This window comes from Rhinichthys klamathensis, unplaced genomic scaffold, assembly GCF_029890125.1.
Source record: "Rhinichthys klamathensis goyatoka isolate OS25496 unplaced genomic scaffold, OSU_Roscu_1.1 h1tg000055l_1, whole genome shotgun sequence".
Taxonomy (NCBI): Eukaryota; Metazoa; Chordata; class Actinopteri; order Cypriniformes; family Leuciscidae; genus Rhinichthys; species Rhinichthys klamathensis.
In genome coordinates, this window is record NW_026606600.1 from 6,312,911 (window position 1) to 6,337,220 (window position 24,310).

The 24,310-nt window shown below is 40.8% G+C and overlaps 1 protein-coding gene across 1 annotated transcript in view; it reads left to right on the forward strand.

The window, feature by feature from the left end:
- The first annotated feature begins 346 nt into the window (after positions 1–346).
- Positions 347–24,310, forward strand: part of pop4 (POP4 homolog, ribonuclease P/MRP subunit) — a 134,469-nt gene continuing 110,505 nt past the window's right edge. The window contains exon 1 of the mRNA XM_056248481.1: positions 347–355. Coding sequence (XP_056104456.1) covers positions 349–355 — 7 coding nt within the window. The 5' untranslated portion in view covers positions 347–348. The remainder of the gene's footprint in view (positions 356–24,310) is intronic.

Here is a 24,310-nt window from a genome sequence, read left to right on the forward strand (position 1 = left end):
AACCCCGGTGGTGGAGGCATCGACTTCCACCATGAATGGTTTTTCAGGGTCTGGATGGTGAAGCAAAGGGGCACTGGTGAAGGCAGATTTCAGAGCATGAAAAGCTTTCTCAGCCTCGGGGTTCCACTGCAGGATCTTAGGTTTTCCTTTTAGCAAGGAGGTCAATGGAGAAGTGAGAAGACTGTACTGGTTGATAAATCTCCTATAGAAGTTGGCGAACCCGAGGAATCTCTGAAGCTCCTTCACGGACTTGGGAGTTGGCCAGGACAGGACGGTCTCGGTCTTTTGTTGGTCCATCTCCACTCCTCGATCGCTGAGTATGTATCCCAGGAAGTCGATGGTGCTTTGATGAAAGGTACACTTCTCAGCTTTCAGGAACAGAGTGAATTCTCTGAGACGTTGTAGGACTAGAGACACATGTCTCTGGTGTTCGATTGGATTCTTGGAATAGATCAAGATGTCATCGATATAGACCAGAACAAACTTCCCTAGAAAGTCTCTGAGGATCTCATCCATGAAACTTTGGAAAACGGAAGGAGCGTTGACCAAACCATATGGCATGACAAGATATTCGTAGTGGCCAGCAGGGGTTATGAAAGCAGTCTTCCACTCATCTCCTCTTTTGATACGGATTAGATTGTACGCACTCCGTAAGTCAAGCTTGGTGAACATCTTTGCCTCTCTGAGTTGTTCGAGAGCAGCGGGTATGAGAGGCAAAGGGTAGCTAAACTTCACAGTGACTTGATTCAAGGCTCTGTAATCAATGCATGGTCTTAAACCACCGTCTTTCTTGGCCACGAAGAAGAAACTTGCGGCGGCAGGAGATGTGGAAGGTCGGATGTAACCCTGATCTAAAGCTTCGTGGATATATTTCTTCATGGATTCTTGCTCTGGAATGGACAAGGAGTAAATCCGACCCTTGGGGAGACGGGCATCAGGGATCAGGTCTATAGCACAATCCCATGGTCGATGGGGGGGTAACTTGGAAGCAGTGACAGGATTGAAGACGTCAGAGAACTTAGAATAACAGGCTGGGATATTAGTTGACAAGTTTTCTGTAGGACTCTCTATGGACGTGGAGTTAACTTTGAGCACTTGGGTCCTTGGGTTACTGGATGAACGGGATACTGGATCGTTGATCTCTGGACATTGACAGGACCAATCTGGGTAGTAACGTTCGTCTTGTTAATTAACTCACCCGTTACAGCGTAGATGGCGTAAGACTTGGGAGTGTTGATCTCTCGCAGACTGAGCCTCTTACAGAGTTCTCCAGAAATGAAGTTTCCCGCGGACCCTGAGTCGATGATAGCTGTTACAGAGATGTGTTTTTCTTGAATCTTTAATATCACAGGAATCGTGAGTGGTGCTGAGACAATGGGTTGATTAAAGACTGAGCTTACCATCATTTTCCCCGGTCGAATTGGGCAGTTAAGTCTGAAGTGACCCTTGGTACCACAGTACATACATAACTTCATCTCTCTTCGACGAACACGTTCAGCCTGAGAAATTTTTGAAGTGTCGACTTGCATCTCTTCAACTTGATTTTCTGGATTGAGATTCTTGGGATTCTGAAAAGACACAGGATGGTGATGAGACTGATCAGCGTAACAACTCAAAGATCGTTGATGGACTCGCTTGGCTTGCTGAATGAATTTCTCAATTCCTAAGCTGTCATCATAGATCGCCAGTTGGAGGCGCAAAGCTGGGTTTAAACCTCGACGGAAAACAGAAATCAGAGCTCTCTCATTCCATCCACTATTTGATGCAAGTGTGCGAAATTCCACAGAATACTCAGTCAATGACTTCTTTCCTTGACGTAATTGTAGGAGCTGTTCTCCAAATGAGGAATCATCCGCGGGTCGTCCGAAAACTTCCTTAAAATGTTTGACAAACTCTTGAACTGACGCAACCACTGTGGATTCCTGCATCCATAACGCCTCTGCCCACCTCAGAGCTGCTCCAGAGAGTTGCTGAATGATAAATGCCACTTTCGATCTCTCATTGGGATAGAGCTGAACTTGCTGTTCCAGAGCTAGCGAACACTGGAGTAAAAATCCGTTGCAGTCCTCCGCCCGGCCAGAGAGAGGGCGCTGGGCGCGACAGGGGAGTTGCAAAGCAGGTAATCGAAGAAGCGGCGCTCGCGGAAGTTCTCACTGGAGTAAACATGGGTTCTGTCGGAGGATCGGTGGTAGGTGTGGAGCTGGTAGCAACAGCGGGCTGTCCGGAATCCATCGCTCACCTCTTTCTGTTGTTAGGTCAAGCCTTCTGTCAGGATTCAGGCTCGGAGACAGAGGTAAGTGATAAACATAAATGTATCTTTATTTAACTCAAAGGTAAGTATGCAGGGTTTCGGGAGTTCAACGGTGATCTCGAAGAGGATATATGTGGCAGGAATGCATCCAGGTGAGTGAATCCTCTTCTTAAGGAATAACGTGGCGGGTAACACAGATCAATAACTTGAGTTTTTCTCTCTTTTCAGATCGTTCGTGGATAGGCGTGATTCAGGAAGGATTCCAGGTGAGTAGATCCTTTGAAGTGCACTTGACAATGAGCTCACCAGTTCAGTGATACTTTCACTTTCTCTTGCAGCTCATCCAGTGGGAAACAGGACTCGTGGCGGATTCCAGGAAACGGAGAACATGAGTCATGGAGCGGATCCTGGGAACATCAGAACAAGGACAACAAGGTTAGTTTCTTTCAGGTAAGTATACTTTACGTCCGTTGCTGAAGGATGGCTCAGAGTGAGACAAGTGGTGACTGGTAAGGGTCGTTCCTGTTGGAGGCTTGACAATGACTGGGAGTGAATCGGGTGCTTTTGTGCTGGCTGGGAAGTGAGTGCTGAGTGGAAACAGGTGCAGGTGATCAGTAATCTGGGGACAGTGATCTTTGCGTGGTGACATGTGAGGGATCTGATTGGCTCCTGACACATAGCCTATTAGTTTTTGTTAATATAACCAATTAATAATTATATTGGTTAAATTGTAATACATTCATAATGGCATGTTTATTTAAATGTATATTTGAATTAACATTGAAACATTTTATCAATAAGTTAATTTTATTTTATATTTTTTAAAATATGGCTATATTGTTTTGATATATTTTTATTCATTTAGTTTTACTTATTGTAGTACTTCAAGTTAAACCTAATTGAATATGATACATGTTACTATGGCAACTAGCTGAAGTAAAATTTAATTTAATTTAACATTTATTTTCTTTCAAGTGACAAAAATCTTTTTATTTTATTTTATGGTGTTCGTTTTAGTTAATGATAATAACCATGGTCACAAGTGACCATCATTTTGAGTGTCACTGACAACTACAGTTCCCCAGAGAGGAATTCTGATGTGGTTGTGTTTGTTTGTTTGTTTGTTTGTTTGTTTGGCAAAATAGACAACATAACTGGCAATATTGTGTCTAAAATATACTTCTCGCTTCCTTTTACGTGTACTTACAGTGTACTTACCTAGAAAGTACTATGTAAGTACATGGGTTAGGGGTAGGTTTAGGGGTAGGTTCAGGGTTAGTACCTAGTTATTACCCAGTAATTGTAATTACTATAATAAGTAGTATGTACATGGGTAACAGGACTGTAAAAGGAAGCGTTACCAATTCTCTCACCATTAATTTCTTTATTATTGAAATGTTGTATAAAAGCAATATCATACAATTGTGCTGTTGGTCTAAATGTTAACATAACAGCACATTGCCATGTCCTTGGAGTCTTGAGAAATTTCTCATGGATGTGTTGAATGTATGACTGTACCCATTCACTACGACCTGGACACTAGGTGATGTAGACTCACCAAGAATGTAAGTGTAGGAGATGGTGAATTGTTGAATGCTCTGAACTTCATTACCCACTGTGCACTAAATCAAAAACTTTTTGTTCACATGCATATGTGAATCACGACAAACAGAGCGAGCTCCAGTGGAAGCACTGGAGCTCCATCCCCTTTGACATCAATGTAAAGGCAGTCCATTAGGAACATGCAGTGAGTAACCAAACCCTGCTTCATTACCTGTGGACCTTTAATCATAAACCCCTGACTATGTTATTTTTAAATAAACATATGTTGTGAACAAATGAAAAGACTATTTATTTATTTAAAAATAACATAGGGGTTTATGATTAAAGGTCCACAGATAATGAAGCAGGGTTTGGTTACTCACTGCATTACCTGTGGACCTTTAATCATAAACCCCTGACTATGTTATTTATGAAAATTATAACATATTATGAAAAGACTATTTATTTATTTAAAAAAAAACGAGTTCAGTCCTAACAAGGAGAGTAAACCACCTTTTTTGTCCTTTCACTTCAAGCACTGAATGCTTCTATAGACTAACTGGCTGAGTCACTTTTAGCTGATTAATATGAATGATTCATCATATTGTGCATGCTGCTTAAATATTTACTTAATTGCCATAGCTGCAAGGGACTAGGCACAAACTTTAGGCCACATTTTCTTATTACATAAATTTTTTTTCCAGTCCTCCTCTACCAGTAGGCCACGTCCTTTTACAGTTTGGCCTTCATGACGCTATTTGCCCGAATGATGGTCTCTCCTCCTGCAAAAGATGGAATTCTCAGCGGAACATTGGCAAAAAGAAAAATGTGAAAAATCACCTCATTTTCCCCATAATAGACACGCCCCGTATCATAAAAGTATCTCTCATGGAGAACAAAACGCATTACATTTGATTCTCTGAGTGCTGAGCTGGGAATATGTGCATTATGGAGAAGAGTGCTGCAAGCCAGGTTGCCTCATTTGAACTCAGATCAATGGAGAAGAGTGCTGCAAGCCAGGTTGCCTCATTTGAACTCAGATCAGATTTTAAGGTTGGACACTGAAACTGAGCCCTAGAACATGAGGACAAAGGTGTAAGAGTGTTATATTCAGATTGAATGCTCTTCTATTTCCCTAATGGATTTACAAGCACATCTGAAAATCATATTTGTTGTTGGTTCAGAGTATGTATGACTAGATTTCTGTATGTGTGACACCCTGTGGATTATAAGCAAATCCTTCTCTAGATAGTTCATTCTGATAGGACCTCATGACCTGGCTCTGAACCTGAAAATGAATCATTCTAAAAGGCTTAGTAGCATTGATCCCACTGATTATTAAAAGACAACGACACATTGCCAGTGCGCTCATGGTGCAATTACTGAGGCAGAAAACAAAACATAATAGATGTTTTTGTAAAATACCAAATAAATTGATTTTGAGAATTAGCAGATGTTATTTTATTTTCTAGATCAATCTTTGCACTTAAAATCATAGTGTTTTTCAACTTCACCTGAGGATAAATCAAGACAATATCAAATATGTATTGAGGGAGTAGAGTTGATCTGTTTAGATATTTGTGGTGTGTACCTAAAAAATAAAAATTGTAATGCAAACAAAGCAAAACTGAAGAGAGAAAAAAAAAAGAATAAACCTAAATTACAATTAACTTAAATTTGAATTTTAATTAAAGCAGGATGTTTAATTGGAATGTTTGTATCTTTTAAATCAGTTGAAGGGCTTCATGTGATGCCCATAATCGATTCAATTCATAATTTAGATAATTGGTAAAGTGTATTATTCATTTATCATCGTTATATAAAACAGTAGTTCTTTTACTAAAATATAAGAAAGCTAATGAGTAAATGGAAGTCTCTGCTCTTGTTTCCTGTAGCTGCCATCACATTTGAAATATGCTTTGTGATCTTAGGTGGACCCTGTTACTTGCCAGACATGGTCGAACCAAAGGCTTTACCGCATCCAGTCCACAGACTGCAGAATCCAGTCATCCGGTTTACCCATGCTCTTCACAAGGTGTCCACATCTCAAGATCCATGTCTCCTCATCCCTCAGTGGCTAAATGAGCACTCAATCACAATCAGATATAGTTAAAGTACATTTCTATACAAACTCTAACAAAGAACAATGAAAAAAGTTGTCTTTTTAAACCTGTATGACTTTCTTCTGTGGAACATAAAATAAGACATTTTGAAGAAAGTTTTGGTTTCACTTTTGTCCCTTTAACACATTCTGTTGACTAAGTAATGTTACACCTACATGTCTACTAACTTTAATTAGATTGTCAGTAGAATATTAGTAGACTGGTAGTGTTAGGGTTAGAACAAATTGACATGTAGTTGCAAAGATACTTATAGTCAGTAGAAATGTTCAAAAGGGACCATCCAAATAAAGTGTAAATTTGTCCAAATAAATATTTGGACCATCCAAATAAAGTGTTACCAAAGTTTCAACTGTTTTGTCAGAAACGGTCTTTAAACACATACATCTTAAAATGTTAAAAAGAAATGTATATTGATAAAACTGTCAAAACCACAAAATAATAACATTTAGAAACCCCTCACCTCCTGTTGTAAAACCACTGCAATGCTGTTGCATTGGTTCTTATTGGAGGTTCAGTTTCAGTACTCCATTATAATCTCAACACTCGCTGTAAGAAATCGTCTGCAGAAAATATAAATGTGTATGTAAATGCAACATGCTCTTATTTTGGTCCCGATAAAATGGTACGTGCAGAACAGTCTTTTAGGTTTGGAAAAATATGTCTCGCAGAGCTGTATTTATTCCACAAGCACAACAGGCAGAGGCAATTTAGTAAGCTTAGCCCTGAGGAGCATATGAAATCTCCCAGTGCAGCCGCACACTGTGTCAGATCTCTCATACTAATGATGAGCAGTCCATTGAGGAGTGCTCTGAGCAGAAGCTGCCTCCCTATAGGCAGCTTCCCTGCCTCACCCTGCCACGGCTCAATACGTCACCGCCGAAAGGAGAGCAGAGCCTGAGCAGGGGGTGGAAAACTGACCACTTCCCTGCATGAGAAGTGGGCCGCTGCTCCGCATCCCCTAAACACACGCTGATTAACGCTCGGACAGTGGAGGCCATGAAAGGCTATAGCGAGACGTGTCGGCCGATGATTCTGTGACTTATGGCGTTATATTTTTAAATTGCCCTCTCCAGAGCATCTGATAAATCAACACAGGTCATTAAATGGTTCATTATCCTCCTAATGTGATTCATCGGCGGCAGCAGCACGGACCGCATCGACGGTCCGGCGAGCAGCGCAGGCAGCGGCTCTGAGCCGAGCGAGAAGACAGGAAACGGCACTCTCATGCTGATTTATGATGTTCAGAAGCAGAACACCGGTGGATAGGTCGGTCAGATGGCGCACAGGTCAGAGGATGAGTAAGTGGAAACACTTCTTACTTTCTCAGCACACACACACTGTTTTCTGTTAAATACGGGCTTATGAACAGTGTATGTGTGTTAAAATGCCACTTTGATACAGACAAGCAGACACATACAAACCTGGCTTCACCTAAAGATCTGGCTCAAGCCTGTTCAACTGAACACTGCGGAATAGGATCTGACTTAATAGCTTTTGCGGTTATAAATATGACAAAAACGGTGGCAGCTTTCCTCCATTTCTAAATGACCCATGTGGTCATGGTCTCTGCTGTGTTCTGTTTGTGCTGCAATTTAAACAGCCTGCCACTGCTCAGATGATGGACTCTAAATATCTTGCTCTAAGGGAAGAAAACAGCTCAGTCAGATCCTCAAACATTCTGGTGCCATTAAATCATGTGGCACATAAAAAGCTAAAATTAATGTTTTAGTGTTTAACACCAAGATCATTCTATTCCCAATATCCAGGGCCGGCCCGAGGCATAAGCGAACTAAGCGGCTGCTTGGGGCCCCCTGGCCACCAGGGGGCCCCCCAATCGAGTAAAAAATTTTTACAAATTTAAGATGACTTAAACAAGTGACATAATTAATGAATGAATATGACTGAATGAATAATTCAAGACAAGAAAATTCTGATTTCATGATCAATATACCTGCCTACAACTGCTGCTGTGTCTGCCAGCGTTTAAGTTATGCGCATAATCTGGACACCTCGCGCGTGAATAGACAATTTGTGCGCAACTGCGCATAGTCACGGTATCGGTTTAAGTTGGAGAAAATAGCCGCAGGGGAACTTAACCTTCTAGGTGTAAGGGTAGCAGTTTGAATAAATAATAAACACAGCAGTTTGAACTCTTCTCGACTCCACTTTATTATACCACACATCAGATCACTAACTCCAAAAACCCACCACACTCCAGCACCAAGTGTGCGCACAACCCATTCCTATCTACGGCAAGCCCCGAGGGGAAAAATACATTGCATACACACATACAACGAGCGCCAGTACATCATTACCGGTATTATAGTCAGACTTTGTTGGATTCTGTCATGTACAATCCAACAAAGTCTGTTACAATAATAATAATAATAAAGATTTTGAGGACAGTTACACTGTATTGAGACAGTTGAGAAATAATAATATTTTTACAGTTTTCAACAATAATTGTCATTGTTGAACCCTTGCTCTTATTATGTTTCTGATTTCTCAGTTTTGTCATTATTTTAGCAAATAATTTATGTAATAAATGTATAAATGTTTTGAGACAGTTTGTTTTAAGAGGTTTCAAAGAGTTAGTAAAAGAGTAAAGTAAAAGTTAAAACTTTTTTATTAAAGTTGGCATCTATTTTTTATTAAGTATTTATTTTGCATCAATACATTTTGTATGAATACATACCTCACTGTATTCATTTATCATTATTGCAAGACATTTGTGTCAATAATTGTCAAGCACAGGTGACTTCGCGTAGTGGGAGGGGCCCCCAAATCAAATTCTGCTTAGGGCCCCCAAAAGGCTCGGACCGGCTCTGCCAATATCATAGAGATCATAGAGAACGAAAATCTCTGTGTTTGTTTGTCTGATAATACATGTAATAAGAGATATGAAACATGTATAAAGTAAGTTAAAGTCGGCATGAAATCAAATTTGACAAATCTTCTTTTTATATGTAATATTGTAGTGTTTATTATAAATGATTTATCTGTGCACTTCATTTTTTTTTTTTTATTCATGTACCCTTATAATCTTTAATCAAATACATTACCCTTCTCTCCCCCCTCGAAACGACCTCTCTTCTCTTTCGGTCACGTGCCATGGCGAAAGGATGCGGCCAGAGCCGATGAGGGTGCGGCTATCGGTGCACCGCCTCTCAGAGAACCTGTCAGTGTCAGTCATCGCAGCCAGCAACATGGTGGTCAGGTGTATTTTTGGTTGCGCTCTTCCTCACGTCCTCTTTTCTATCCCCAAAGAACCAATACTGCGTGCTCGGTGGCTCGAATTCCTTTATTTTGAAGAAGGAGGAATAACAGAATTCACGTTTGTGTGCAAGGCATTTCACTGATGAATCTTTTAAGAATATGATACGATATAAAATGGGATTAGTCAAAATTCTGCATTTGACAGAAATGGCTGTCCCATCGGTGTACACAGTCGGAACGACAACGAACGTGAAGGTAAGTAAAACTAATTAACTTACTAACTACAAATAATCGTGTAAAGTTTAAGATGGATGTTCTGAAATTCCGCTTTTTGTGTTTTATTCGTCTTATAGCCACTTACACGAGATGTTGGAATACAGTGTCCCGCCCAAACTGTGACCAGCATTGGTGTACAAGCAACATTCTCCACCCCAAAGCCGAAACGACGGAATAAAGGCAACGTTATATTATACTTGTGTTTTTTTTATATATATTAGGAGCAAATATTTATCTACGTATATTTAATTGATTTTTTTTCCCCCATTGTGTTCAAATTTCAGCGGTTCAAGTAAAACCTATGTGCCCCTCTGTGTCTTGCTCTACTGAGGATCTTTGCGCCTTCATCGACCCTCCTTTTATAACGTCCACACCACTCAAAAGGCCACGGATGGATAATAGCACCGATGAGGTCAAAGACACCTCATCGAGTACAGTAAAGGAGTCCACAACTTTGGATTTCACATTTGATCCTGATACCACTCAAGAGGATAGTCAAAAGTAAGTCTATTTTGATGTTATGCTGTGTGTGTGTGACTTACTTTAGTTTACAGTAATGTGTATGTGTCCTGCTTTTTGAATAGGGTTTGCCAACCCCTCTACAGTGCAGTAAAATACATAGTGTACGAGGAGAACGTGTTGGACCTATTTAAAAAGTGTCCGGCGTGTGCGCAGACCTGCACTGTAAACAAATTCGTGATTGGAACCTTTGTGTCAATCACACAGGTAATTACAACACACCTTTAAAAATACACACATACATATACACATTATTATATATATATATATATATATATACACTCACCTAAAGGATTATTAGGAACACCATACTAATACTGTGTTTGACCCCCTTTCGCCTTCAGAACTGCCTTAATTCTACGTGGCATTGATTCAACAAGGTGCTGAAAGCATTCTTTAGAAATGTTGGCCCATATTGATAGGATAGCATCTTGCAGTTGATGGAGATTTGTGGGATGCACATCCAGGGCACGAAGCTCCCGTTCCACCACATCCCAAAGATGCTCTATTGGGTTGAAATCTGGTGACTGTGGGGGCCATTTTAGTACAGTGAACTCATTTTCATGTTCAAGAAACCAATTTGAAATGATTCGAGCTTTGTGACATGGTGCATTATCCTGCTGGAAGTAGCCATCAGAGGATGGGTACATGGTGGCCATAAAGGGATGGACATGGTCAGAAACAATGCTCAGGTAGGCCGTGGAATTTAAACGATGCCCAATTGGCACTAAGGGACCTAAAGTGTGCCAATAAAACATCCCCCACACCATTACACCACCACCACCAGCCTGAACAGTGGTAACAAGGCATGATGAATCCATGTTCTTATTCTGTTTACGCCAAATTCTGACTCTACCATCTGAATGTCTCAACAGAAATCGAGACTCATCAGACCAGGCAACATTTTTCCAGTCTTCCACTGTCCAATTTTGGTGAGCTCTTGCAAATTGTAGCCTCTTTTTCCTATTTGTAGTGGAGATGAGTGGTACCCAGTGGGGTCTTCTGCTGTTGTAGCCCATCCGCCTCAAGGTTGTGCGTGTTGTGGCTTCACAAATGCTTTGCTGCATACCTCGGTTGTAACGAGTGGTTATTTCAGTCAAAGTTGCTCTTATCAGCTTGAATCAGTCGGCCCATTCTCCTCTGACCTCTAGCATCAACAAGGCATTTTCGCCCACAGGACTGCCGCATACTGGATGTTTTTCCCTTTTCACACCATTCTTTGTAAACCCTAGAAATGGTTGTACATGAAAATCCCAGTAACTGAGCAGATTGTGAAATGCTCAGACCAGCCCGTCTGGCACCAACAACCATGCCACGCTCAAAATTGCTTAAATCACCTTTCTTTCCCATTCTGACATTCAGTTTGGAGTTCAGGAGATTGTCTTGACCAGGACCACACCCCTAAATGCATTGAAGCAACTGCCATGTGATTCGTTGATTAGATAATTGCATTAATGAGAAATTGAACAGGTGTTCCTAATAATCCTTTAGGTGAGTGTATGTATATATATATATATATATATATATAATCAAAACAGATGATAATTTGTAATATTATTGCACAGATATGTTCTCACTGTGTCCGCAAAACCCAGTGGAGCAGCCAGCCATTCATCAAGAATATCCCAGCTGGCAATCTGCACTTGTCAGCAGCAGTAGCTTTCACTGGGACATCATACAAGTTCACAAGGTCTGTTTTTAGTCTTGCTATGTATAAATCTCATGGGTCATAGTTCTGAAGTGCTTTTTTTTTTTTCAAGGTTCTCTCAGCTTTGCGCCTTGAATGTATGTGAGTAGTATTAACATAAACCATGTGTCACTTTTTGACTTATTTATGACCCTCATGGCTGACAGGGGATGAGGGGATCCATGTGTCTCTGATTTATGATGGGTCGCTGACAGGCTCCGGTATGTCTAGGCTGCGCGACGCCATGTGACATCCTCCTGCGGTGACATCCTGGCCAGAGGTGTAAAAGAAAGGTGTCTGGCCCTTGGCCTTCCGGGTTTATTGGCCGTCTACCTGCGCGAGATAGGTGTTATGTCGTTGTGTATTCTGTCTGCTGGGGAGGCCCGTTTTCACACTTCGCCGTGGCTGTGTATAAATGTGTGTTGAACGCGAGCACAGTCACTGAAGCGTACTAGTGTCTCGTGTCTCGTGTCAAGCATCACCGCTGTTTATCCTCGTTCTCAAACTATTTTCCAAGCCATATTGTGTTGTTGGAATCGTGAGTGCAAGAAGATGGAAGCCTGTCTTAACAGTGAGTGTTTTTTATTATTTAGCAACATTGTTAAGAAACATTATTTTTGTTTACGAGCGTCGCTGTTCTATTGCTTACTTAAGGCTTTATCTGCACACTTCAGATGGTGACAGTTTGAGTCTCTTCGATCTAGTAGATGAGCTTAACTTCCTGAATCAAGCGAGTGGTACGTATAATTATGTTTAAATGTTGTGTGTGTGTGTGTGTGCGTGTGTGTGACGGATGATGTTTTGTTTTGTTTTCGCCAGGAGGCGTGGCTAGACCTAGCACAGCTGCTGCAACGCACAACGCTGTTGCCTCTTCACGAGCGATCACGGAAGCACTTGTGCCAGGTATTGTTAAATGTTGTTACACCCGTGTTTAAACAGTGTTGTGGCTGTGTGAAAATATCTTATCTTCTCTGGGTTTTTTGTTTTTACCAGGGCCGAAACGCGTAACTATCAAGGCCTTAGTACATGCACCACAGCGAGGCAGCGAGTCTGCTAACGTTGAAGTTATTCCCCTGGGTAAGTGCTTTGTAATTCGGCTTTATCAAACAATGTTATGCTGCTATGGTTTGTTGATTTTATTTTAAAACTTTAACACATATATTTCCAGATGGTTTATCAAACGTTGTGAGCAATGTCGGTGCGTCTGAATGTGCGAATGACCCGGATAAGGCTTGCTTGATGGGCATAGTGGCAAAACCGAAAAATAAGTTGAAACGTAAAGCTGCAGTGGTGTCCCATGCGGACGCAAAAGCTTCTGCTGATGGGTCATCGAGAGACGTACCACAGACATCTGTCCCGAAAAAGCCAAGACGATCAGCTGTTAAAAGTAAGTAATGAACAAAAGCTGATGGATTGTTTTCTGTTCACACTAAATCAGAAAGATAAATATTGTTTATTTGAATGTGATAGTGAGAGGTCGAATGTGTTTGTGGATGTATAATGTGCCAATACGCTAGTTTAGAACTGTTGTTATCATACATTTGCATTAATTGTTGGAAGAAAAAAACATAAAACACAAAACCTGCATATCTCTTAGAGTAGGTGATTATTTATAATTTTAGGTGACACCATTGGAGAACTGTGTAAAAAAAGTGTAGACATGATGATTTTAGGCTGCTGAGCCATTCCATATTAGCATGGTCTTGTTTGATTATTTGTTTATATATATATATATATATATATATATATATATATATAGAGAGAGAGAGAGAGAGAATTTGACACTACGTATTGTTTTTTAATGTTACATTAGTACCAGACTGATTTTTATTTTATTTTTAGTCTTAGAAAATATAGTTAATATTAATATTACTGTTATCATTATAATATTAACACACATTTGTACTAACTTTTTTGTTTTGCACCCTTTTCTACTTCTTAACAGAGGTGGTCGTAGTTCCCGATATAAATGATGTTCAGAGCTGGAGTGAGGGTCTGATACAATCGTGGGACGGCTGTGTATTTACAAACGACCCTAAAGAAACACCGCAGTCTGTTCCATCCAGCGAACGGGTCGTGGTCGTGGAAGAATCCGACCCTGAACAGCTGCCTTCAAATCAGGAGGCTTACAAACAGGAATCACAACCCGTTATAGACAATCAGCACATAGCCGGACTGATACAGGACTCTGTCAAGACCGCATTGAATGCCTTCGAGGTACGTTTTGACAAACGCCTTAATGCCATTGAGAGACGTTTAGATGCTTATGAGTCAACACAACAACAACAGGGAATTTGGCTTAAACAATGCATAGCAGCGCAACGGTTGCATAGTGGTACTGTTCAAAAAGTAGCCAGAGAACAAGGCCTGACTACAGAATTGTTAAAGCAACTGGTGCTCATGCTTAAAAAGAAACTTGGGTGAGTTGACAACGTTTTATATATATATATTTTTGCATACTATGTGTTTTTTTTTTTTTTTTTTTTTTTTTTTTTTTTCAACATTTGTCACACTGTGTGTAATTTTAGTCTGACTGAATAGTTGTTGGTTAGGTAGTTTTTCATTCTATCTTTTTTACTGTATGGACACAGGGTTTATTATCCATAGTTTTTAAGGTGTGGCTACATGTGATTTAAATAAATAAAATAAAAAGATCTGATTTAAAAATGCCTAAACGTTGTCGGGAGCCAGATGGTTTTGATCAGGGTCCGGTAGCTAGGTTTAGACGAAACGATGGTAGCGTGGTGCCCCTCGAACAGTGCAGTAACACAGAAACATTGCTCTATTTAATACAGACTGTGGAGGATATGAATAGGTCTGAGTCTTCAACTGGTACGTTGGTAGAATTATTAAACATCGTGAGATCAATGTCCGATGAGGATCCTGACCCAAATAATGATTTTGAACATGTTGTAAATACCCAACAAGCAGGAGAGGTGTTAGAACCTCCTCCAGAACCAAATTCTGCATTTGATCATCTTGTGTCTTTTCACCAGTCAGGCGAGGGCCCAGGTACACAGACACATCGCACACTCAACCCTGAAGCGCCCAATATGGGTCTCACAGATAGAGATATAGAATCACTTGTAACAGTAGGTGGTGATGTTAGTGGGTACACGGTACTGCCACGAGCACGGTTCAATGGTCTGGAAATCCACAGGCTTATAAATTTGCGAGAGATATCTTCGACAGATTTAGCAGCCTACACAGTGTTTTTACATGACACACTTTCTGAAATTGTGGAGTTTTCCAAACTGTTAGGCGGAGACGGGTGTTTAATCAGCATCACGTTGAGGGGGTCGAGTTTGACATCAGATGTTAGTACACTTTTGACGGGTAGTAATGGTTATAGTGTAGATCTATTTATAAACGATCTTGAAAAAATAATGCAGAGCAACTCTGACGTACAGTTTGATGAGCGATTGAATTTAAGACTGTCGATAGCGAGAACTAAACACGGCGGTGTTTATCGAAAGATCCGTGATCTTGCCCAAAATGAAGTGATTACCAAAAACAGACTTAATCTGTTCTGTCCCACGAACATTTCAAACAATCTTTGTTTTGCAATCTGTCTGGCACATTTCCTAAATCCACAGAAACCACACATAGAGCTTGAGTCTGTAGCATCTTCAATACAGAAGTCAGCTGGCTATGGTGATCAATACAAGATAGCGTTTAATGACATCAGACGGTTTGAACAGATGCTGAGCGTTAAAATAGTTGTCTTCTATCGGTCTGATACGGGTGTTTTGGAGAAGTATACAAACACAGACGATCCGCATCCTAAAACAGTATTTTTGTACCTGCATGACAATCATTATTTTATGATTAAAAATCTACGTGCATTTATTGGCACCCCATACGTGTGTGAGTTCTGCCACCGAGGATTCACCTGTAGGAGAGATCACAGATGTCGGTACATCTGCGATGTCTGTAATGACCCGGAATGTCATAAACAACCCAAAAAGCCAAAACATTGCGGCGACTGACTGCGCTACTGTAAGTCTGACTATTGTTTCGAGATGCATAAAAAACCACCTCGGGGTATGCAATACGCGCAGTGCGACGTGACTAAATATTGTGGTAAATGTAATAGACGTTACCATGTCAGCGGTACTAAACCCAAACCCCATAAATGCCCTGCAGATCGTTGTGTGCACTGTGGTGAGAGTTTGGTCACCGATGGTATGCATCAGTGTTTTATCCAACCAGTTAAGCCGGAGATGCCGAACGATCGTTACATTTTCTACGATTTTGAGACCCGTTATGAAAATGGTAAACACGTTGCCAATTTTGTATGTGCTATCACGTTTAATGGCGAGGAATTCGTGGCTGAAGGGACCGATTGTGTGGATCGTCTCGTTAAAAAATTCAGACAACCACGTTACCTTAATTACACATGGCTTGCGCACAATGCATCCGGATTTGACAATTTCATAATTTTGGAATTCTTTACTAAGATGGGGATTGCTCCTAAAATCACAATGCAAGGTTGCAGGCTAATCTTAATGTATGACACAGCTTTCAAGCAACGTTTTATTGATTCGTACTCATTCATACCCATGCGTCTGGCCAAGACACCCGTTGCATTTAATCTGACTAATGCAGAGAAGGGGTATTTTCCGCACCACTTTAACCGCGTTGAAAATGACAACTACATAGGCCCGTACCCTGACAAGAAATTTTACGGGTATGCAACAATGTCGAACCAAGACAGGGCTGCGTTTGATGATTGGTACAATACCATATCCGACAAAGTGTTCGATTTTAAAAAAGAACTCGCGCTTTATGGTAAAAACGATGTCGTTTTGCTGAGGGAGGCATGCATGAAGTACCGCGACGAATTCATTTTGTGTACAGGCCTTGATCCATTTAATTACACCACTTTGGCAGCAACATGTATGGCCACATATAAAACACACTACATCCCAAAAGACACAATAGCTCTGACACGTAACAATGCGTACACCAACCAGAACAAAACATATTCGAACATTTCAATTGAATGGCTCGAATTCATCCGAAAATCACGGGGCATAGAAATTCAACATGCTTTAAACACTGGTGAGGCGTCATTTGGGAAATACTATGTGGATGGCTACGTGAAAAAAAGCATTCGAATTTCTCGGATGTTTCTTTCATGGTTGTGAACGATGTTATAACCCCAACGACCTAAACCCTTTATCAAAAGTGCCTTATGGCGTTTTGAGAAGACAATGCGACGACAAGATTGAAATTTTGGAGCGTGCGTACGGTCTTCAGGTCGAGGTGATTTGGGAATGTGCATGGATGCGCGCTAAACAGAGTGATGTTGCAGTTATGGATTTCATGTCCACATACAAACACACTGAAAGATTGAAACCCCGTGAAGCTCTATTCGGCGGCCGAACTAACGCATTAAAACTGTATCACAAAGTTGCGGAGGGCGAGCGGATTAGGTATGTTGACTTTACATCACTATATCCCTACTGTCAGGCTCGAAAATGTTACCCAATTGGGCATCCGGAAATAATACACAAGGATTTTCAAAACCTTGAAGATTATTACGGACTCGTCAAGGCAACAGTCCTTCCGCCACGGAAGTTGCTTCACCCCGTACTGCCTTATAGGACTGGGGGTAAGTTAATGTTCCCGCTTTGCAGGACATGTGCTGAACAGCAGAACCAGACACACCCGTGTGTGCATACTAATGAGGAAAGATCAATTCATGGGTGCTGGGTTAGCATTGAACTGTTAAAAGCCGTTGAGAAGGGTTATGTAGTGACAAAAATCGATGAGGTCTGGCATTTTCCCCAACGCTCTGAAACATTGTTTTGTGATTATGTTAAAACATTTTTACAGTTCAAACAGGAAAGTTCAGGTTTTCCAAAAGACGTTGTGACCGACGCCGACAAAGAATCTTATGTTAGAGATTACTTTGAGAAAGAAGGGATTAAGCTGAATCTGGACAAGATTGAGTTTAATGCTGCACGCAGATCCATTATGAAGCTACTTCTTAACTCTTTATGGGGCCGGTTCTCTATGCGCGAGGAGTTACCGACAACCGAAATACTAACAGACCCTGAACAGTTTGCCCGATACATTTTTGGCACTGAGTATGACCTCAAGCATTTCTCATTTGTGTCAGACACTGTTGCAATCGTTCAGTGGGCTTACGCAAATGGGAAAGGGACCCAGACTCGTGACGTCTTTCTCGGGGCTTTTACAACAGCCCATGCACGGTTAGAGCTTCATGATCTCATGGACAGGTTGGGTGATAGACTGCTTTACTGCGATACAGATAGTGTTGTGTTCACGTCTAAAGAGGGTGAATATGAGCCCCCACTGGGGCCATATCTTGGTGACCTTACTGATGAAGTTGGGGATGGAGACCATATAGTGGAATTTTCGGCAAGTGGTCCGAAAAGTTACGGGTACAGAACTGCTAAGGGTAAGGTCTGTATGAAGGCCAAAGGCATCACACTGAATGCTGTAAACTCCGAGACCATTAGGTTAGACACATTAATTGGGCTTGTCGATCAATATGTGAGGGGGCGGGGTGACAGTAATCACATTCTCGCGTACACCGACAGTATAGTGAGGAACAAAAAGCAGTTCACATTGCACAACAAGTCAGTTGTGAAAAAATTTAAAGTCGTATACAACAAGCGTGTACTGCTACCCGACCTAACTACGCTACCATATGGCTACTGACAACGTTTTTGGGCACCGGGGTGTGGTAGACCCGGATGGTTATGATTTCAGATTACAACATCCTTTTTCATGTGTGTTAAGCGGTCCTTCTAGCTCAGGAAAAACATTTTTTGTAAAAAAGTTGTTGGAAAATGCTAAAAGTGTAATTTCTAAAAAAATTGAAAACATTGTGTACATTTATGACTGCTGGCAACCTATGTATGATGAATTGTTGAAACTGTATGATATTAAATTTATTGAAGGTATACCGCAGACTCTGAATGATGATCGCTTGTTTCCCACCAACAAGACCAATTTTGTGATATTGGATGATGTTATGAAAGATGCTAGCAGCAATTCAGAAGTTGAACGTTTGTTTACCAACTATGTGCACCATAGAAGCTTGAGTGCAATATATATCGTACAAAACTTATTTTTTCAAGGTAAATCCAGTAGGACTATCAGTTTGAACACTAATTATTTGGTATTGTTTAAAAACCCTAGAGACAATACCCAAATTAATGTCTTAGCGCGGCAGATGTACCCCAGGAACACAAAATACTTTATGGAGTGTTATGAAAATGCTACCAGCACCCCTTTCGGGTATCTATTGATTGACTTTAAAGCGAAAACACCAGAACAGTACCGTCTCAGAACAGATATTCTGTCACAACATCCAGTTGTGTACATTCAGAAAAGAAAACATTGACAGAGAGATTTGAAAATGTCTGCAAGACTTTTAAGAAACCTACCTCTTTTAAAATTGTTATTAAAAGCCACGCCTAAACAAAGACGCGTTATTTTAGAGGCGGCTGCAGACGAACTCATTGTGACATTGTGTGAAGTAGCTCTTAACGTAGTCCACGGTAATATTCCGCTAACACCACAGCAATATCAGAAACTGAAGAGAAGAAGAAGTGAGATCAAAATTGTTGCAGATAAAAAGGTTGGAGTTAGACGTAAAAGACGGTTAATCAACCAACAAGGAGGATTTCTACTACCTTTGTTAAGTGCGGCAATCCCGTTTATAACCAGTTTGGTTACATCTAAATAAGTTTGGTGATGGAGTATGCCGAGAAGATGTTTTTAGTACCGCAACACCAGTTGGATAAGCTGAAATCCTCTAACACCCGTGAGTCTATACAACAGGTTGTGGAGAATGACCTGGGCATGACTATAAGAAATATTTTGCACAGGTCTGATCTGGATCACCATGAAAAAGCTAAGATGTACACAGGTGTTTTGCAGCGGTTTTTAACACTCACTAGACAAGGGGATAGAGAATCCGGTACATTAACATTAAGGCTACCACAGCCTAGTAATGTTGAAAAAGAAGACCCACCAGCACCAGGCCATGTGCGTGCCCATGACAATTTAGGTGATTTTGCAGATGAGATTTTAAAGAATATTCCACAGAGGAGTGTGAAAAATGTTCGTTACATTTTAGATAAAATGTCTAAAACTAAAGATGTTACTTCATGGACTGAGTCGGGAGAGTTTGTGTTTAAAGGCAGAACAATCCCTGGTTCACACATGCTTGACTTAGTTAAAAGCGTCACGGCTCCACAAAAGATTGTTGACGAGCGGAGACCTGGCGGGTGGCGTGAATTTCTGGAGGCTTTTGCTAGTTTAAATTTGCCATACTCTGTGGTACCAAACCACAATGTCAGACATGCAATTAACTCTTTCAAAACCAAATCGACCACGTCTATAACAGGATCATCTAAGAGGAGTAAGAAACAGAAAGACCCGAGTCGGTGGTTAAGTTTTTAAACTAACAGTTTGTATGTATTGTGTTCTCAATTTCTCTCTTTTTTTTTTTTGAGAACTTATGATGTGATGTATGTGTAATAAAAGTGGGGATAAAGAAACAAAATTCCGTTCTTTAGTTGTTTTTATTAAAATATTAAGCATGAGACATGAACATTTCACCCATTTGTACACACTGAACACATTTGAAAACATTTTCACTACATGGTGCTTGTTTTAGTTTTCTCACAAATGCTGACACCTTTTTGTCATTTTTAATAAAATCGTTGGTATACAATTTCATCACATAATCATAATCAAATCCCTTTGCCATGTGGTAGAGAAAGAACACACAATGTTGTCCACATGTATCTGATGAAAAATCTTGGACTTGCACAGTTGAATGTAGTACTTGACTAGAGTTGAGCTTTAAAAAGTTTTTGATAATCGGCGGAAAACCATGATAATCTGGTTTATTACCGAAGCTGTCGAAAAAACATCCTACACCATCCTCATTTATGTAGATAGCCAACCAGTGTTCCCCTCGGAGTCCTGAAGGATGTGTATTGATCAAAACCATTGCTGGTAGTTTTCTTAAAGGGGTTTTTGGTAGGTAGTCACATGGTAGAACTCCGAGAAAATAAGTATCGCATGAAACCTTATCCATGACAGCCGTAAGCTGTACAGTGTTCATTTGAATGTATTAGTAGTAATCAACCAGGACCTGTCGGCGATTTGACACTTCAATCAAACTATCAAACAATGCATAAACAATTAAGTTAATCGTACGTGGTAGCGGCTGTCTAAAACGGGCTTCTAGTCTAATATTGCCACTTTTGATAAGCGATACGTGCTGGCTACACTCCTCATCTGGTGTGAAATTGAACGCATAGAGTGTATAGCCGTGCAGAAAATCCTCTCTATCGATACATAGAGGCTGGTTTTTAAGATGCCTTCCAGAAGCCAGCGCTAGCTGGTAAAACTCCCGCACTGCAGAACCATTTTCATATTCATCATATTCAACCCGGGATCTCCGGGTTGCAGGGGCTTCGCTGGGTACTGTTGCCCATCCAGATAAATGGCCAGAAATTCTAAATCATAGTTTTTAAACGCAAATGGGTTTTTATTATAGGCACCCACAAATGCATCATTATCAACCATAGCTAGAACCAGAGATTTTGGCAGAGTTCCTAAGAACAAGTTTTCTTGATTGCAGACACGTGAGCCTGCAGGTATTAAGAAGTTTTTCAGACACACTCTGTCGATGGGGTATTTGGCTGTGGTTGAGAGTAGGGCTTGTGCATGCCCCAGTCTCACAGCTGGCGACACAGACACTTTTTTCACAAATAGCGACGCAGACATGATGTTTAGTTTATAGGCTGTAGCGTTGCTCCTCATCAGGCAGAATTCATCTTTACCTCTAGTCATTCTAATTTTAAGATCTAATCCATTAAGTAATAGTTTTTCCTGAAAGAAGATATCACTGTGAACAGGTGCGAGTAGTTCGACCACATTACTAGCGTTGGTGAAGGCTGCTCTCTTTGTCAGCCCGCGATTTCCCCCAGCCGGGTCAGCCACATCCATATGGCCCGCAGTGTCCAGGTAAAAGAGCCCTGCTGAGAAAAGCGTTTCAAGGGCGTCTTTACCATAATTGGTAAGACATTCTATCATACAGCGGTATGGGTATGTGCTAGAACTCTGTGATATAAGCCGATCTCCAAGCGACACATCCACTTGTGAAAAAATCGTAGATCCAGGATAGTTAACAAGACCTACGGGATCTCCGTCTGCAATATCCGTCCCATCAGCATTAGTGATTTTGAGGCGCAAAAAAACTAATGTGTTGTTTAGATCTATGTAATCCTCTCCATTCCCCGCAATAAAAAATTCCAGCGGAGATGTGTCGGATATCGCTGATAGTGGTGGAACTTCTATATAAGTGTTTTTTTCAATTGCTGTTTGAGTTAGTGGTACAGTAAACAGATCCAGTTCAGTCTTTAAACACTCTTCTGACATGTTGTGTAGGTACGCCATGATTTAAAATATTGTTTTAACAGAGCTCCTTGATCTTTTTGAAGCAGTACGCTTAGCTGTCTCCTTGCGCTTGCGTTTTACAACTGATGTTTTCTTGGGAGGTTGTTTTGTTTTCTTCTGCTTCTGGCCACTCCTCCGCACCCCTGGCGGCCTAGATGCTCTTTTGCGAGCCATTACCATTAGTCCGGATCCGTCTTGAGCATCATAGTTGTTGTTAAAAGATCTTGATAACGTATTACTAACAACGTCACTTAGTATGTTTTTTGCAGCTGATTTAAGATGCGGCTTGGCTATGCTAAATCCTCGTTTTAGTAGGGGTATAGCCATTCTAAAGAGCCCCCGAAAAATCCCCCCCAAACCGGCCCCATACATGACTCCACCTCCTGCATACCCGGGGAGCCCGCTGCCTGCCTGATTCTGGTAATAGGCAACGTAACGCATAGGGTCAACATTGTGATTGTTGAAATATGCCATTTTAAACAAAGTGTTTTACAGGCCTGAAGTGAAGTTTGATGCACACTTTCCCGTAAGAAAATGGGACGTGCTGGTTCTGATCGTCCTTCACTTCTATAACAATATCTGTGATGACTGATTTGTTGATAGACGCGTAGTGGGGTTTGTCGTATCGAACACTGACTGTGCTATTGTTGTCCCCTGTTATTTGTACACACTCCAGGAGCGGTACAAAAGCATCACCCACTGATTGGTAACGGATAATGTCCGTGTAGATATAAAGAGTATAGAAACCACCGTGTATGTCCGACTGATGCATTGCATATGTTACAATATCCTTTTCATAATTAGTTTTTTCAGGGTTTGTTTTTTGCAGAATAGAATCTCCTATAGGGCCGCCTGGTTTCAATCCTAAAATAATGGCTAGTTTTCCATGGAAGGTCATTGAAATGTTAGGTTTTGCTTTCAGAAATACTTTGTTTTTTACGCGGTCATAACCGAATTCCCCCTGAGGCGCTACTAAATCATTTATTACACTAACTAGAGATGGGACATTGTCGTAATACCCTGTTTTTATTGGTATGCGTAGTTTCGATAAGCTGGTCTTCTTCACATCTACACCATGGCGTAAGCTGTTAGTGTACTTTTCACCATCGGTCGTGGTGGGTCCAATGTTTATCTCGAAAACGGCGTCGTTGCTGTTAAAGGTGTACCAGCTTCTAGGATATTCAATTTGAACAAGCCCCACCTCCCATTCTCCTTTATATTTATAGTGGTAGCCAGTCTTGTTCTATAATTAGAGATTTTATTATTAGGGTATACAGACTGCGAAGCGTTGCAGGGTAGTGTGACATAAAATCCACCCTCAGCCATGTCTGGTTTTTATACAACTGTATGCATCCTGTGTGTGTGGTTTGTATTTATGGCTTCTGTACATCAACTAATTCTTTCTGGTCGATCCATGACGCAAACTTCGCTGGCCATCCGAGCCACTGTACCAGCACTAATGTTTTGCGACCCTTCGTCTTCTTATCTAAAAATTTTTCAACTTTAAATGTCTTGTTTTTACTGACAAATATTTTTTGCAATTCTTCCGCATAAAAAACGCCGTCGATAACATCCCCGTCGTAATCACTCAATCTGTAAACAGGGGGTTCTCGTGGGATACACGCTGATATAGTAAAATACTCTTGTGTGTAGTTTTCCTCATACCCTTTTGCAAACGGTCCTCTGACTTTAGAAATTCGAACCACGTCACCAATCTTGTATTTAAATACGGGGTTAACACTATGAGGTCTGGTATCACCATATAGGTTATGCAGCACCACAGACTCATTTTCTTTCCCCACATCAATCGGCCTCATCTTGATGCTTCTGTGATGGCTCGCATTATATCCTTGTGTAATGTCTTGAAGTATGTCGATGTAAAGTTTGGAGTTTGTAGCAGTTAAATATCTCCACATTCTACCTTTTAAGGTTCTATTAAACCGCTCGACAACACATGCCTTTAATTCTGTGGCTGTTGCGAAATGGGCTATATTGTACTTTTTTGTTACGTTTTGAAAATGTTTGTTAAAAAACTCCTTTCCTTTATCTGTCTGTAATTTCTGTGGTACGCGTCCCTCTTTCAGTATGGATTCAAAAGCTTTAGAGACCTCTACACCCCTCTTGTTTTTTAAAGCCCTTGTCCATGCATATTTACTAAAGAGATCGATGCATGTCAGCAAAAAATGGTTGTTGTCATTTACCGGGGCATATGCAGACATATCGACTAGATCGGCCTGGAAC